The sequence below is a fragment of the Mytilus californianus genome, unplaced genomic scaffold, assembly GCF_021869535.1.
Source record: "Mytilus californianus isolate M0D057914Y unplaced genomic scaffold, xbMytCali1.0.p SCAF_6, whole genome shotgun sequence".
NCBI lineage: Eukaryota > Metazoa > Mollusca > Bivalvia > Mytilida > Mytilidae > Mytilus > Mytilus californianus.
In genome coordinates, this window is record NW_026262712.1 from 90,540,144 (window position 1) to 90,557,118 (window position 16,975).

At 33.5% G+C, this 16,975-nt stretch overlaps 1 protein-coding gene across 2 annotated transcripts; it reads left to right on the forward strand.

Moving 5' to 3' along the window:
- Positions 1-7,250: 7,250 nt before the first annotated feature.
- LOC127705417 (uncharacterized) lies at positions 7,251-16,302 on the forward strand. 2 transcript variants are annotated; one of them, XM_052209727.1, is made up of 2 exons: positions 7,251-7,464; positions 12,853-16,302. In XM_052209727.1, the coding sequence occupies exon 2, from the start codon at positions 13,428-13,430 to the stop codon at positions 15,441-15,443; it is 2,016 nt and encodes a 671-aa protein (XP_052065687.1). In that variant the 5' UTR covers positions 7,251-7,464; positions 12,853-13,427; the 3' UTR covers positions 15,444-16,302. The 2 variants fall into 2 exon arrangements, with proteins under 2 accessions (XP_052065687.1, XP_052065688.1); XM_052209728.1 differs by having other exon boundaries at positions 13,416-16,302.
- Positions 16,303-16,975: the final 673 nt, after the last annotated feature.

Consider the following 16,975-nt stretch of genomic DNA (forward strand, 5'->3'; position numbering starts at 1 on the left):
GTTCTCCTTGACGTCACATTAGCAAAATAAGAAGGTGGAAGGCATTTTGTCTTCATGATTAAAATTCATGATCCCATGAAGATCAATGAAGGTCTGAGAGAAAAAAATTAACGGACCACAAGTGTTCATAAAATGATAAATATATACATATATATACTCAACTTTACCAATGAGGGAAAAAATGAAAGATAAAAATTTGAAATTGAATTTTTTTTCAGAATTAATTGATTGCCTTCCATCATTTTACTCTCTTGTTCTTAGGTGCTTTCCAAATTGAACATCTGTCACAACTGTAAATATATATATATATAGCGTAAACTTTGAAAATAGGATATTTGCGTATTACATAAATTTATTAGCTTTGTTACTTATCTTGGACTGAATTACATATGTAATACATACATGTTAACCATAACATGTCGAATTAAAAATCCAATTAGCTATCATTCAAAAACTAGAGCATTTAAAGTACCTCTTGGGTTTGCTAGTGGAATATTCGGTGATTAGGCCTTTGAATCTCTAACCGTTTCATTCTCAATGCACGATTGTTTAATCTTTGAAAACCGCCCCAGACTTTGGTTATCTCTAATGTTTGGTTTTTTGTGTGATATGTGGTATCTCATTCCTTTGGGTAATGCTACAATTGATCTATCTCACATAGCACATGCTGAAGACGTCTTGAATGCATGTACTATCTGAATTTTCAATTTCTTTGAACCCATCATAGTTTGATCTATCATATTTGGGTTATAAGTCTAGTATGTCGTCCTCGAGGATATCACAATCCCAGAAGTCAGCTTTCCAGTGCGACATGAATATTACTGATGCGGTCATTTTTTTAACTCAGTTTAATGTTTAAATTATTCAAGAAGTAAGGTTATTTTACCCCAGGCACAAACGACGTTGTTGACGGCCTACAATACCCTATAGTTGTTAACATCCTTTTCCTTTGATCTCTAATTGATAATTGTCTAATTGACAATCATACCACATCTCCTTATTTCTATACAAGTCATATTTGGAACTCCTTTTTTTGGAATTATTTTGTTTCAATGCTCTTCAACTTTGTTAATAATTTGACTAACTCTTTTATTCGAGCGCTACTGATCTGTCTTTTGTGGACGATATGCGCTTCTGGCTTAATAAAATTAAAAGCTTTTTATCTATGATTACTATTTTTTCTTGAAATTTCAAGTTGTTCATATCAAACACTGCAAAGTCCATGTCGGTATCTAATATTCCGGGAAGTATTCCATCCTATGAACTAGACTTGATTCATTTCTAAAATGCATTTTCTTTCACTAATTGAACAAGATGATGATTACCAATTAGTACTTAAAATGACTGATGTATTGTGTGTCCGCTGTTTTATGATATTTTCCTTTCTGCCCCATGCTGGGAAATTCATATCGCATCCACTAATAAAGCTAGAATTTGGGATGCTATTTCCTTTTCTTGCCCTTTCCTTGCACAGTCTTTAGTTTTCTATGTTGTTTTTTATAGACTCTTGTTTGTCTTTTTGGCCGTTTTTCGCAACATGGTCGGTGTATAAACTTGTTGAGTTAGATTGCTGACAAATAACAAATACATTGTGTATTAAATAATAATATTACATCTTCACACGCTTAAAACACATGTCTTATGTCTATCTCTAGATTCGCCTTACGTGACAAGGTAACACTACGACTATTGAAGTTATATTTTTATATAGCGCTCTATACCACACGACCACAACCGCAATTTATATATATATATATATATATCTACAAAAAAAAAGCATCGGCCAATATACTAAAATACGATATGTTAGAAAGTATTCTTCTCTCTTCGACTTTTGTTTTTTGACTGATCATCTTGGTATCTTCTCAGTTTGTAAAAATATCATACTAGTATTATAAAGCTGAAATTATTTGAAACGTGAAGATCACGTTTATACTCGAAGTTGCTCTATATAACTGACATCGGAAGGTAAATGTGAGTTATAAGATGACGACACTTATACGTTTGCTAATTAAAATTATGTATTATTGGTGGTGTAATTGGTTTGTTCTACTGTGCGGTACTTTTTAGTACTCCTTTCTACAATAAAAAATTTGCTAGTTAGAATAATAATGAAAATAAAAAAATCAATAATTTAAATGAAAATTTAAGGAATTAACATCACCAATTCTAAAGACAACGCTAGAGTTCAACGTTATTTTTTTCATAGATTGTCAACATTTAAAAATACATTTTACTTCACTTTTGTTTCTTTTCTAATGACTGGAGCAATGTTCAGTACATTTAGTCATGATAGTTTATTACTTTCAATTTGAAATTGTAAAGAATAATGACAGAACATTCAGTATAATAAATTAAATAACACATAGCTGAGAGGGTGATAGAGCACATTTTACCCCTCGAAAAAACATTGTCAATCTTGGCTTGGCCTCAATTTACGGTTCATGATTATTTTTTTCTCGGGGTAACAACATGCTTTTACACTCCCAGCCATGTGTATATTATATAGTGTTGCCATCTTTTAACTTATGAAATCTTATGATAGAACGTATATTTTCTTCTGAAGAAAGGGAGACGTGAGGTAACCTTCAGAAGAATAAGCACCAAAAGCAATATATTCTCCAGAGAGTAAACATAAAATATCCCAAGGAATAGATTACCTTACCCTGGTATCTATGATGAGTTTATATATATATAAGAAGATGTGGAATGAGTGTCAATGAGACAACTCTCCATCCACGTCACTATGTATAAAAAGTAAACAATTATAGGTGAAAGTACGGCCTTCAACACGGAGCCTTGGCTCACACCGAACAGCAAGCTATATAGGGCCCCAAAATGACTAGTGTAAAACAATTCAAACAGGAAAACCAACGGTCTAATCTATATAAAAATCGAGAAACGAGAAACACTTATGAACCGCACCAACAAACGACAACCACTGAACAACAGGCTCCTGACTTAGGACAGGTGCATACAAATGCAGCAGGTTTCAACGTGTTAACAGGAGCCAACCTTCACCCTAACCTGAAACAGTAGTGTAACATTACAACATAAAAAGACACACTATAAAATAGCAATTGAAATGGCTTAACTCGATCGATCAAAAAGACATATAAACAAAAACAAGTAAACATACAATGAACGAATAAGTTTGATCTATGACAAAATATAGATACAATATCAATAAAAAAGATGTAGGAACAATGTCAAAAAGACAACTCTAACCTGGGACAATATGGCGATAAATAAAATAACGTGCACAGGTAAATTTAAATATATACTTATTTTTCAACGATATCATATTTATATATACATATTTTTCAACGTTGGAATGCTTCAATCCACATTGAAAGTTTTCCATTTATATATTCTACCACTGTTCCGGGTGACATATGATATGTCCCGCCTTAAATGGGCATTAGCTACGAGATATATAAAAAAAATAAAATATGTTTTGTTTTCGTTCAATCATTAATGAAAGTGAAATAAATAGTGAACTAATTATTCGATTTTAGCAGCCAGCTTGGTTCAATTTAGTCAAAATAAATAAGAAACATCACTGATGAATTATTCTCTTGCAAGTGAATAATTCGGCTTCATTGAATCCGTATTCATATGACCTTCAATTTAACTCATTAGCTGGAGATGGCTTATGCATTTATATATTCAACTATTAAAAGGAAAAGAATGTCAACTTTGAAAGTGAAAAAAGGATGAACCATTTGGTTGACTGATCCGACCCACAAAAAAATCATTCTTTTTCAGGTAAAAAAGATGATAAACATACTTTTGACCTACAATATCAAATTAAACAGACCTAGAAAAATCCAATTGCACGTGGTCGCTATCTATTTATATTTATGTTTATATTAGGTTATATGACCGTCGGCAGTCTTCGGACGTTACCTCGTTGGTCAATTAGATGACATCTAGACAAAAATACACACGAAATTCGGATTCATATTATCGAATCCATGCATTGTTGATTGTTTATTTTAGACTTTTTGTAATTTGGAAACACGTTTTAGTATGTTATAAATCAAATATGAGAATTTGAGTCAAATCGGTTAATATAAATTTGAAAGCTAATGCCCCTTTAAGACAACTGTTTTTTGTTTTTTTTTAATTTGACGAGAGCTTCAAATATATACAAAAGATTTCTCAACTTCTGTGAGACGTCGTCAGAGTGCATGGACGTACTTCTCCCTATAGCAAAACCAGAGAGTTGCATGCAATTTGATGTTATGATTGAAATTTGTGAACCAGTGAAGGACTGAGAGAAACAAATTTAACAAACCACAAGTTTTCATAATATAATAAAAAAAATGTTAAATATATCAACTTTACCGAACGAAAGAAAGAACTTAAAGTCATATGAAACGATTAATGTTACTGAAATTATTGAACCAATGCGTGCATATATACTAAACTAAGACCTTTATGTACGTTTTTTATATTTATTACGAATCTATAACGTATTATCGACAATGATATTTCGTTAGTGATTGTGATCGCAAGCTTATTAACTTTCGAGTTTGTTGCCGAAGTTTACCGGATCATGCCATTGAGAAACAATCAACACCGAGCACGTAGAGCCCCTGACAAATAAGTGAATGATAGAGCCGTGATATTTATTTTTAAATTTTCCATGCGTTCCCATTTTGGTAACTAAACTTTTCCTTAACAGTTGTTAAATGGTTTGTTTTATTAAATTTGTTCTTTAAGAATCAGTTACTACTATTTTCCTTCCAGGGCACGTTTGTTTACATTCTTTCATCACGGTTTTCCCCTGGCACTTGCGCTGTGTGGTGGCCGAAGTTCTAACGAGAGGTCTCGTAGTTAAGGTCACTGCATACAGGAAAATATCGGTGAATTAGTGTACGGGGAGACAATAATTCAATAGCAGTACATTTATGAAGATTTTAATAATATGAAGAATTTTCTTTTTCAAGAAAGTTCACCTACACTTGTTTTATACTAAAACGTAGCCATTCAAGTATATAAAACATATTCAACTTTTTTTTTAAATTTGAAGTTTCATATGACTTTAATGGTAAACATTTTAATTGAAATGCATTTCTAAAAATAAACTTATGGTCTATCTTCGTTTTATTATTTAGTTCTTTGGTGCTTTACTGATTAAGCATCTGTCACGAATGTAAATATATGAATATAGCATAAACTTTGAAACTATGACATATGTCCTTATTGCATAAATTCATAAGCCTTTTTTTTTTTTTTATCTTGGACAGAATTATGCATATGTAACACATACATAATGGTATGAATGTGGTTAACAGAATAGAGAATAATGGTCAATATAAATAATGAATAGAGAAAATGAGCAAAAGATTTGTATCTAGTGCACCGAAGCAATAGGAAAATGATTAAAAAGATGTTGGCGAACAATTAAATTCATACATGAAAGAGAACTAACGCACATTGATATAAGGATGTGTGCCAATTTGTTTTTATTAGAATATGAATTTTTAGAAGAAGATTATCAAGCAGAACAACACTTCATACTTCTTGCTATTAATTTTATCCATTTTCTATAGGAGGTATACATCTGAACTACTATTAAATATGTCTAAATTTAAACAAACGTTTATTATAAAGCTATGAGTGCGTTGGATAAAAACTGCATTTGTATACATGTATATGGAAAAATAATTAATAAATTGATCACGTTAAAAAAAGTGGCATATAGGTTACCTTTGTCAGCCTGTCTCTACGTCCCGTTTTGTATAAATTTTTAAAATCAGGTTTTCATATACTATACTTGGTATGTCTGTTATTTATTTTCACATCTTGCTAAGTCGGTTTATTTTTCGCCTCGCAACCATTTATTTTCGACATCTTTTTCTAAATACTGCATTGCCCTGTAATATGGAGAACAGATTATTTTTTTCTTTTGAAGTGGGTCCAGTTATTTAAATTCATCTTTTGCCAGGACCAGTTAATTAATTTTCAAAATCCCCCACCTCCCCCGCAGAATACCCTAAACATGCTGACCACTTTTACCGTCTGTAGATTTTTGATAAGCCTGACAGTTTTTGAGATTTCCCAAAAACACTTGATTGACCCCTCTGTTCTATTTTTAGTGAAAACGGCCAGGTTTGTGGTCAGATCAAAATTCGACACTACAGTTCTCTGCAAGGAACAATCACACAAAGTTTGGTTTCAATCTGCAATATAGTTTCAGACGGGAAGATTATTGAAAATATTTGCATGAAAACTTAAATAGCAAAAAACACGACTAAAGGACAATAACTCCAACATCGATTTACGAATCGTCATGAAAATTTGTCCATGGATAGATCTCATCATGCTAAACAGTGTTTTATCAGGTCTCGACTAATACTGTTCCTAAGCAAATTTATTGGAAGATATCTAAGTCGCATAAATATTCGGTTTCAATTTCCAGACTTATTGAAGACTGATTTGATAACATTTCTGATAGTAGTATTCATGTACTACATGACTTCACGTGTTGACGCTTTAACGTTGTGGGTAAAGCTGTTTTGTCTATGTTACCCATCTCAGAGTAACTATGGACAAGTGTGATATAAGAAGGAGGTTTGACTCGTTATAAAACCGGGATTTACCCGCCATTTCTAATTCAAAATGCCTGTACCCAGTCAGGAGTATGATGATTGTCCCCGATTGTAAATTGTTTTATATTCATGAGTTAACGTACTCTTATAGATCTATCTCCTTTTTTGTGCCATTTCCCTCTTTTGTCGTTTTGGTAGCACACTTATTATCCAATTTAGGCCGCTTCCGAATAGTTGTGCTCTGTATCGAAGTGTCTAATTTTACAAGTTTGGATTTCCAATATTTTCGGACTTCAAGCACTACCAAAGAGAATCTATAATTCGAAATATGCATATACATGATATGTAACACATCAAAATGGGTATATGTAACACAATTGTGTTCCATACGATAATCATCAGGAAGTAACTACATACAGCAAAACCGAGACGATTACATGTAACCTTTAGACACTTAATAACAATCTGTACGAATATTATTGACATATACCCTGCAGCCACTAAATGACCATGTCTACTGTGAAATAACATGTATCCGTCAGGGGTTAATTGCATAGTTTGACAATTAACCACAGACTAGTATTACTCCACAACCAGACTACTACGTAACCGGCCTACAGCTATGGACCGTTTGTATGGACCACTAGACTATATAAGATCTCTCATTTTGGACTTCAGGACACCATTCGATCACACCAGAATTCGTCAGATCTCGGCCAGTGTCTCAGTGAAAAACATTTATTTGAACTTTTAATCGCTCTTTGAATACTTGTAAATTAAGCAATAAATTCTAATTGACAAGTATTAGTTAACTTAATTGACTTCGCAACATAAGTCAAATTGGTGCCGTTCAGACCAAGGATCAACCAGGACTTCTAACCACTATACGATAGAAAGGAACCACGTAAGTTGCAATTACCATAGCTTTCATTCTTTTTTAATGGATAACCAAGATACTTCTATGTCAGCACAAAAAGTAGAATTAGCTTTCAATGGTGTCGCGAACGAACTTCATGGGTTAAGGGAAGTAGTTACTATTCAAGGCGATGTAGCCGCCGAACTAAAAGGGTTAAAATCAGCCATTTGTTCTCAAAACGTAGTTCAAGGAATAAAGCCTTTTGAAGGTAATACGAAAGATTTTAAAGCCTGGATTAAGTCAATTGAAAAATATGCTTTACTTTTTAATGATAGGGATCGAATTAAGGAAATAGCTTTTCAAACATGTAAAGGGGCTTGTTCAGATTACATACAAAGGTATTTAAGAGACCATCGGGATACCACTTGGGAACAATTAAAAAAAGAATTAACTTCAAGGTTTGGAGAAATTACGGACCCTCAACATGCGTCAACTCTTTTGAGACAATTAAAACAAAAAGGGGACGAGTCTGTTCAAATTTATGCAGAAAATTTATTGAATTTGGCAAATGAGGCATATTCAGATTTAGATGGAAATAATGAAGCTATAGAAAGGGAACTCGTAGGCATTTTTATAGATGGTTTGGCTCATTCTTATTTAAAAATGAAATTAATGAGAGAAAACCCAGCTACTTTTTCTTTGGCAGTTAAAAGTGCAATGACTGAACAAAATTTGAGAAAAAGATTTACTTTAAGAACGGAAAGGGCAGACGAACCAAGGTATAAAACAATAAGACCAATGACATTAACTAGACCACGACGGACTGAACCTTTGAACTCTCATGAACCAATGGAAATTGATCATTATCGTGATGCAAAACGTTGTTATTCTTGTGGTAAAGTAGGTCATGTATCACGTGATTGTCGTTCTGGGGGAAATTTGAGACCAATTAATGCCGTAGAAATGCAAACATATCACGGAAATTCGGGTAGAAACAGGGAAATTAATTGTTATTCGTGTGGTAAGGTAGGGCATATAGCACGAGATTGTCGTTCTAGGGGAACATATAGACAAGTAAATGCAGTTGAAACGCAACAATATCAAGGGAATTCGGGAAGAAATAATGAGATAATTTGTTATCAGTGTAATCAACGGGGACATATTAGGCCAAATTGCCCAAATAGAAAACCTAGGACTGTTAACATGGTAGAAAACTGGGGTGTATATCAGGAAAACTAAAGCGCTCTTGTCACGTTGAAGCCGGTGATAAGAGTAAAATTGAAAAGAAATTACCTACTTATTCTATAAATGTTGCAGGAGCTCCAAATTCAACTTTAATCAAAATTCAAAATCAAAGATATAGAGCTCTCGTAGATTCAGGCGCTAGTGTTTCTTTGATACACAAAAGAATTTTTGAAACTTTGAGGGATAAACCAAAATTACTAAAGAAAACGGCTAACTTACAGTCCGTAAATGGGGGGTCTTTACATGTAGAAGGTTGTGCAAACCTTACATTTAAAATAGGTAGTACAAAAGTTACTCAATTATTTTATGTTGTTAGAGACATGAACAGAAATGTTATTTTAGGAAAAGATTGGTTAGTACAAAATGGAGTTAGGTTATATTTTGATTTAGGATGTTTAAGAATTCAAAAAAATTATGTTCCATTAGAAGAAGATATTAATGTGGCTTCAATTGTAAGATTAACCGTAAATGCCGTATTAAAACCACAAACAATTAATGTTTGTCCCGTAGGCCTTAAGAACAATCCAAGTTTTGGAAGTACTAAATTGTTAGAAATCTCACCTGTAGCTTCAGGGTATGTTAGTACAGAACCAGGCTTAATGATAAGTAATACGGTGGTTAATTTTAATAAAAATAGGAAGTTTCCTTTGATGATTGTAAATAACACAAACAAATCAATTAGGTTAAGAAGAGGTTGTGTAGTAGGTAAGGCTTCTCATTTAGAAGAAATAAATTTAGTCAATGTTAATCAATCACAAGGAACTTCGGAACTCAAAAAGTTAGATGAGTCTGAAATAAGTGTACCACAAGAATTTAAAAAGGATATACTTAGAATGATAAGGGATAATGAAGATATTTTTGCAACTTCAGACAAAGATTTGGGGTGCACTGATACAGTGCAAATGACTATTGATACCGGGGATCATCCACCTATCAGATTAAAACCCTATAGGGCCCCTCTCAATCAGAGAAAAATAATAGATAAGGCTATTGAGGAATTATTAGAGGCTAATATTATTAGGAAATCTAGGTCGGCTTGGGCTGCGCCTATTATTATCGTTTCTAAAAAGGATAAAACATCAAGGATGTGCGTGGACTATCGCAGCCTGAACGCAGCCAGTAAAATTTATTCCTTTCCGTTGCCCCTGATTGATGACTTGCTTGCTTCAGTAGGTAAAGCCAAAGTAATGACATCACTTGATTTAAAGTCAGGATATTATCAGGTAAAGGTCAAAGAGTCGGATAAGGAAAAGACTGCTTTTGTATGTCACAAGGGATTATTTGAGTTCAATGTATTGCCATTTGGTCTCGCCTCAGGGCCCAGTTTATTTAGTGAATTAGTTACAGAGGTACTACAAGGGTTAGAACATTTTTCAACTGCTTACATAGATGACATTTTGATATTTTCCGAAACAGTGGAAGAACATTTAGGCCACATACAACAAGTTTTTGATAGATTAAGACAACACAAACTAAAATTAAAATTGAAAAAATGTAATTTTTTGCAAGATGAAACTAATTACTTAGGCTTTATAATAAGTAAAGATGGACTAAAACCAGATCCTGAAAAGGTTAAGGCCATTCAAGGCATGAAAGCTCCCTCGAATGTCAGGGAAGTTAGAGGATTAATAGGTTGTTTGAGTTATTATCGCAGATTTGTACCTTCATTTTCAAAAATTGCGGAGCCTATAGTTGCCTTAACTAGGAAAAACAAGGTTTTTGATTGGACCAACACTTGTCAAGTTGCTTTTGAAAAATTAAGGGGTGAATTAGTGAAAGTTCCCTTATTGGCATATCCAGATTTGAATAAACCATATGTGCTTTACACGGACGCTAGTGATAATTGTGTAGGTGCTTGTTTAACGCAATTACAAGCCAGCCCAATAGAGGATGAAAATGAAGTTGAAAGACCAATTTACTTCCTATCTCATAAATTGAGTGATACGCAAACACGTTGGTCAACCATTGAAAAAGAAGCCTTTGCGATTCATTATGCCTTACAAAAATTGAATCATTATTTGTATAATGCTGAATTTGTGATAAAAACAGATCACAAACCTTTGAAATACATTCTGGAATCACCAATGCAAAATAAGAAAATTCAACTGTGGGCATTGAACATAACGGGTTATAACTGTACTATTCAGTATATTCCAGGGCCCCAAAACGTGTGTGCCGATTTTATGTCTAGATTACCTTCAGATGAAAAACGAAACGAAAATCCAGATCCGTATCCGGATATTATTGACAATACTTACGAAATTAATGTGATTAATTCAAATAGATTTCATTTTTCTGATTATGCAAATAATGATAAATTAGTTGAAGATATTCCAGAAAAAGAAAATTTTCAGTTTGAAGAATTTGATATGTCAATCGAACAAATGAAAGACAAAACATTACGTGAGTTAAAGGAACAACTTGTAAGCGATAAGGTACCCGAGGCAGTGCAAAACAAGTACATCATAATAGATGACATACTTTATTACATTTCAAATGTAGATAATGATCCTATTATAAGGTTGTACATACCTTCTCATATAAAACAAGCAGTTGTAGAACAATATCATGATAAGAATGGGCACATGGGCATTGACAAAACATTTGATTCCATTCGTCAAAAATATTTTTGGCCAAACATGTTTAAGGAATTGTATAATTATGTCACTACTTGTGTACCTTGTCAATCACGCAATTTACAAAAGGTTAGAGCGCCAATTCAGGAAACAAAAATTCCGCCTTATCCTTTTTGTCATGTAGGGGTAGATTTGAGTGGACCGTATCCAACTACCATGTCAGGTAACAGGTACATTATAGGATTTATCGATTTATACTCAGGGTGGCCAGAAGCTTTTAGTGTCGCAACAAAAAGCACTGACAATGTTGCACATCTTTTGATTGAAGAAATTACTTCAAGGCATTCTGGGATTCAAATTCTAACAAGTGATAACGGAGGGGAAAACTGTTCTAAGGCTATGGAGGAAGTTTGTAAGGAACTTAATATAAAGCATATTAAAACTTCATTCTATCACCCTCAGGGTAATGCTAAAATAGAAAGATTTCATAGAACATTACATGATGTTTTGTCAAAATTAATAGAAGATCATTCCACAACTTGGGATTTATACTTGAACCAAGCTTTAGCAGCAATTAGATTCAATATCAATGAGTCCACCCAACTTTCACCTTTTTATGCATTATATAACAGGGATCCAGTTTTACCTTTAGATAACATTTTACAGCCTAGGAGAAAATACAATGGGGAAGAATATCATAAAATTGCCTTGCAACAACAACATAAATCATTTATGTTGGTTCATAAAACCATGAAAAAATCTAAGCAGAAACAAGCTAAGTACGCAAACAAACATAGCAAAGATATAAGGTTTGAGGTAGGAAACCCAGTTTTTTATAAAAATCATAGAAGGGCAAGCAAACTTTCAAAAAAATGGACTCCGTACTATAGGATTATAGAACAAACTTCACCTGTTAGTTTTATTTTAAAAAATCAGTTAGATGGGACAACCACAAAGGCTCATGCTGAACAAATTCGTTTGGCTAAGTTAGATTGGGAAATTCCTAACAACAATCAAGGTAGGACATTACGTAAAGCTGCATATGTAGTTCCCATTGAGTCACAATCAGAAGACTCCTCTGATGATGAAAGCATAGATTCAGACACTCCGTTAAATCAAATTGCAAAAAGATATAAAAAAGAAAGGGAAAATTCTGATGAAGAAGATGATATACCATTAATGGAGTTATCTAAAAAATTAAGGGGGAAGAAAATTTTCTCAGAACAAAATAATGTCAATAATAGTGAAATAGAAAGTGATGATCAAATCATAAAAGAAGAAGTAGAAAATTCGTCTACTAATTCTGAAGTTTCTGACATTGATGATAAAATGTCCAGCAGTCACTCTTCGCCTGTTGAATCTGAAATTTCCGACATGGAAGATGACATGTCTGTAAACCGGGTTAAAATAAAAAATAATCGGAAACCAACTGATAATGGGGCTAACGAAACAAAATTGGTAACCAAGGAACATGTACAAAATTTAGTAAGGGCTTTAATAGGTATTATGTAGGTATCAATTGGCTTTATAGGTCGTAAAAAGGATGCAAATCATTTAAAAATTTCTAAAACTTATAAACTATGTAATAAAACTAGTATTTATTCTCATTTTACAGAATGGCAGACAATGAAGAAAGCTTTGCCCAGCTAGAATCCCTCTATTTGTGGAAACTATTACCTGATAATTTATGGTGGGACATATATGTACAATTTAAGATCAATTATTTCCGGGAAATACTAGATAGAAAGAGAAGGGAACCTCTATTTAAGGAATTCCACGCTATACAGAAGCTTATTAACCTGTCGGATCCAATTATAATTGACAATTATTGTGGTTTACCCACAAAATTCGCAGAAATAATTGGACGCCGGAAACAATTTGCCGAAATACATAACTTATCCTATCAGGAGCATCTTAGGAAGTGGACGGTGGAGAACTTCAAAGCCATTGGATGGTTAAAACGATCCAATCGCTTTGGGGTTTACCACCAAGAAGTGATTCTAAACAAGGCAAGGAAAATGCACCGGATACGCATTTTCGATCTGATAATTAAATTTGAGACTGTGAAGGAAAACAACCAAACATTTTATTCAGGACTATCATATGAATTCCAAAATTGATAAAGGCCAGATAAATAAAATATATTATGATAATTTATATATGTATCATTATTTTTAGGGAGAACCAGTGATGAAGTGGTGGTGGTTCTCACTTGTTCTTTTTGGCTTAACCAGCCAATTCATTGTCAAGGAAAATGTCATGTTTCAAAAAATTAAGGAAATATCAACCACAAGGTCAAATTGGCTCATTACTTTTGTCGTAGACTTGGATCCTTTTGAATTATTTCTTAATAAAATAGAACAAGACTTGGGCAAGGCTTTTCTCGCTACACAAAAAGTTCACACAATTTCTATGTTTTACACCCCAGAAAAAAAACACATTTTGGCTACTATCTTAAGTCTACAAAGGGAGGTTGAAGGATTAAATCGGACTAAAGATTATTTACAATCACAATTCAATGATTACCAATCTTTATATTACGACGAAACGGCAAAGTTTAAAACTAAACGTAGCTTATTTCCTATTATAGGCAAGGCATTAAGTTTTTTATTTGGTACTGTATCAGACAGCGACCTGTCAAAAATTCGAAGAAATATCAAAACTTTGGCACAAAATCAAGATGCAATTCGTCATATTGTTCAAGATGGGTTAACTATCTTAAACACTACACAAACACATGTTTCTGAAAATAGACACAAGGTTAATGAGTTGATTGAAAGTGTTCAAGATCTTGGAAATAGACTTCAAACTTTTGCTACGGATTTAGAAAAACAAATTGAAGTTATGGGAAGTTATTTACAAGCTTATTTGCATATGGACATGATAATAGGTGAAATAAAGGACCTTATGAATATAGCCGGGGATTATTTAAACCATTTGCAATTACAACTAAACATGTTGTCCTTAGGACACATGTCACCCAGTCTTATATCACCCGGTAATTTACGAGTATTATTGACTGACATAAAACGACGACTACCGGCGACATTAAAGATACCTGGTGACGAAGTTAAAGATATTTGGAATTTTTATAAATTTTTGACCTGTAGTACAGTTTTGGACGAAAACAAAATAATCATTATCATTACGTTACCATTACTAGATATAAGAGACACTTATGAAATTTATAAGATTCACAACTTGCCTGTTCCTACTACGATAACTGATAAACAATCTGACTCGAGCAATATGGTTGCTCAGTATGAATTAGAAGCAGAAGTTATTGCTGCAAACCAAGAAAAAACTAAATATATGCTGCTAAATACCAATGAAATTGACAAGTGTTCCAATCCTTTAGTTAATTTTTGTGAAATTAAAAGTCCAGTTTATCCAGTTAATTTAAGTAAATTATGTATCATAGCCTTATTTGCCAATAAAGAAAATTGGAAAACAAGATGTACAGTGAAAGTACGACCAAACACAATTTTGCCTATGGCAACTTATTTGACCGATAGTATGTGGGCAGTTACAACCATTAATGAATTTAGAATCACTATTAGATGTGATGACAATACAAACATGTTGACGGATCAGATAATTAATCCTCCTACCACTATAATTAATTTAAAGCGAACTTGTACCGCTACGAGTGATCATTTGACCTTATTACCTACTTATCAAATGGAAAGTACATTTTTAACAGAAAAAACGTTCGAAAGATTCTTAAATACCTTTCAAGTACTGAATACAAGTTTATGGGAACCCTTTCATGCTGCTTTGCCAAATTTTACAAAGCTTGAACTACCAAGAGAACTAAAGGCGATTAAACAAATTCCTATGAACGCTTTGATTGAAAAACTTAGAAATTTAAGGGGAATTGAAAACGATTTTGAATTTCCAAATTGGGGATTAGGTTTATCCCTGGGTTTGGGTGCGATATTCATTGGAATAGCTATATTTTTGTACTGTAAGTTTTTTAGAAACAAATCTTGGTTAGCCAAAAAGAAAGGTGTGAGTTCGGGTTCTAATGCCACGAACGATGGGTACCAAATGGTGACAACGCAAATGGTTGGGACAGAAGTACCTGATTCCAGAGAGAAGATTCCCTCTGCACCATTACTCAAAGACGATGCAAGACCGAAGACCGATGCTACCAGTCTCTTGAGAAAGATGTACCCAGAGCTAGATACGTCGACTACTTCGTAAAAGGACTGGATTGTAAACCATACAACGTAGACGACCGAATCCACTAGCAGAAGACGAACCGTGTAAATAATTTTAAAAGTGACCCTATGAACTGTGTAAATAGAATTGTATAAACATTTGCGTTCCTACCCAGTATTGAGGAACAACTTACTATGATGGTGATGGAAATAAAACATGAACTATGTATACCGAAATATGGAACTTATGATTCGAATGAACTATGTGTAAATATATCCAGCTATTAGACTTGATGAATGTGATGAACTTATTATATCATGATATTGGACTCGTAGAACTTTATAAACTTTAGATATGTGGTGATGGTTACCGGAAACCTTACAATAAACTATTAGAATAACCTACAGGAAGAAAAATACCGTATTTTATTGAACTTTCGTTCTATTTTGGAGGGAAGGCATTATGTAACACAATTGTGTTCCATACGATAATCATCAGGAAGTAACTACATACAGCAAAACCGAGACGATTACATGTAACCTTTAGACACTTAATAACAATCTGTACGAATATTATTGACATATACCCTGCAGCCACTAAATGACCATGTCTACTGTGAAATAACATGTATCCGTCAGGGGTTAATTGCATAGTTTGACAATTAACCACAGACTAGTATTACTCCACAACCAGACTACTACGTAACCGGCCTACAGCTATGGACCGTTTGTATGGACCACTAGACTATATAAGATCTCTCATTTTGGACTTCAGGACACAATTCGATCACACCAGAATTCGTCAGATCTCGGCCAGTGTCTCAGTGAAAAAACATTTATTTGAACTTTTAATCGCTCTTTGAATACTTGTAAATTAAGCAATAAATTCTAATTGACAAGTATTAGTTAACTTAATTGACTTCGCAACATATACCTTGTTTCATATAACTACTATTATGTCGATTTAACTGGCACATCGTTGGACTTTTATTCCCCGAGGAAACCACTAGCACGGTAGCTTGTACAAAACTGTACATGATAGACATTAATAAAAAATTTACGTAAATCGACAGATTAAAATTCCAAATTTGATCTGTGGACCTTAACCCAAAACTAAATAAAAGTCAGTCATGTTTATATCACCAAATAGCATCCCTCTATGAAGTGGCTGCATGATAAATAGACCTTAACCGAAAACTTAACCATTATGAAACACTACATCCCTCACCAATTTAATTGGTCTCGGGGATAACTAAGGAGCATCTCCCTCAAAGTGACCTAGCTAATTTGTACGGATGTTAGTTACTACCCCCGATGTATCCACTAACCAAATATCATCCCTCTATGACTTGTAGTTGCTGAGATATGGACCTTTTCCGAAAACTTAACAATTGTCATTCATGCGGAAAATATAGGTCACAGTTACATAATTTTGGTATGGATGTTGGTTACTACATACGATGTATCCACTGAACAAGTCCATCTCTATGCCTTGTAGTTGCTGAGTTATGAACCTTAACCGAAAACTACACCATGACGTACGTACGTACGAACGAACGGACGAAACACTATATG

What these genes read in the sequence shown, in the direction of transcription:
- LOC127705417 (XM_052209727.1), top strand. Translation starts at nt 13,428, where the DNA reads ATGAAGTGGTGGTGGTTCTCACTTGTTCTTTTTGGCTTAACCAGCCAA.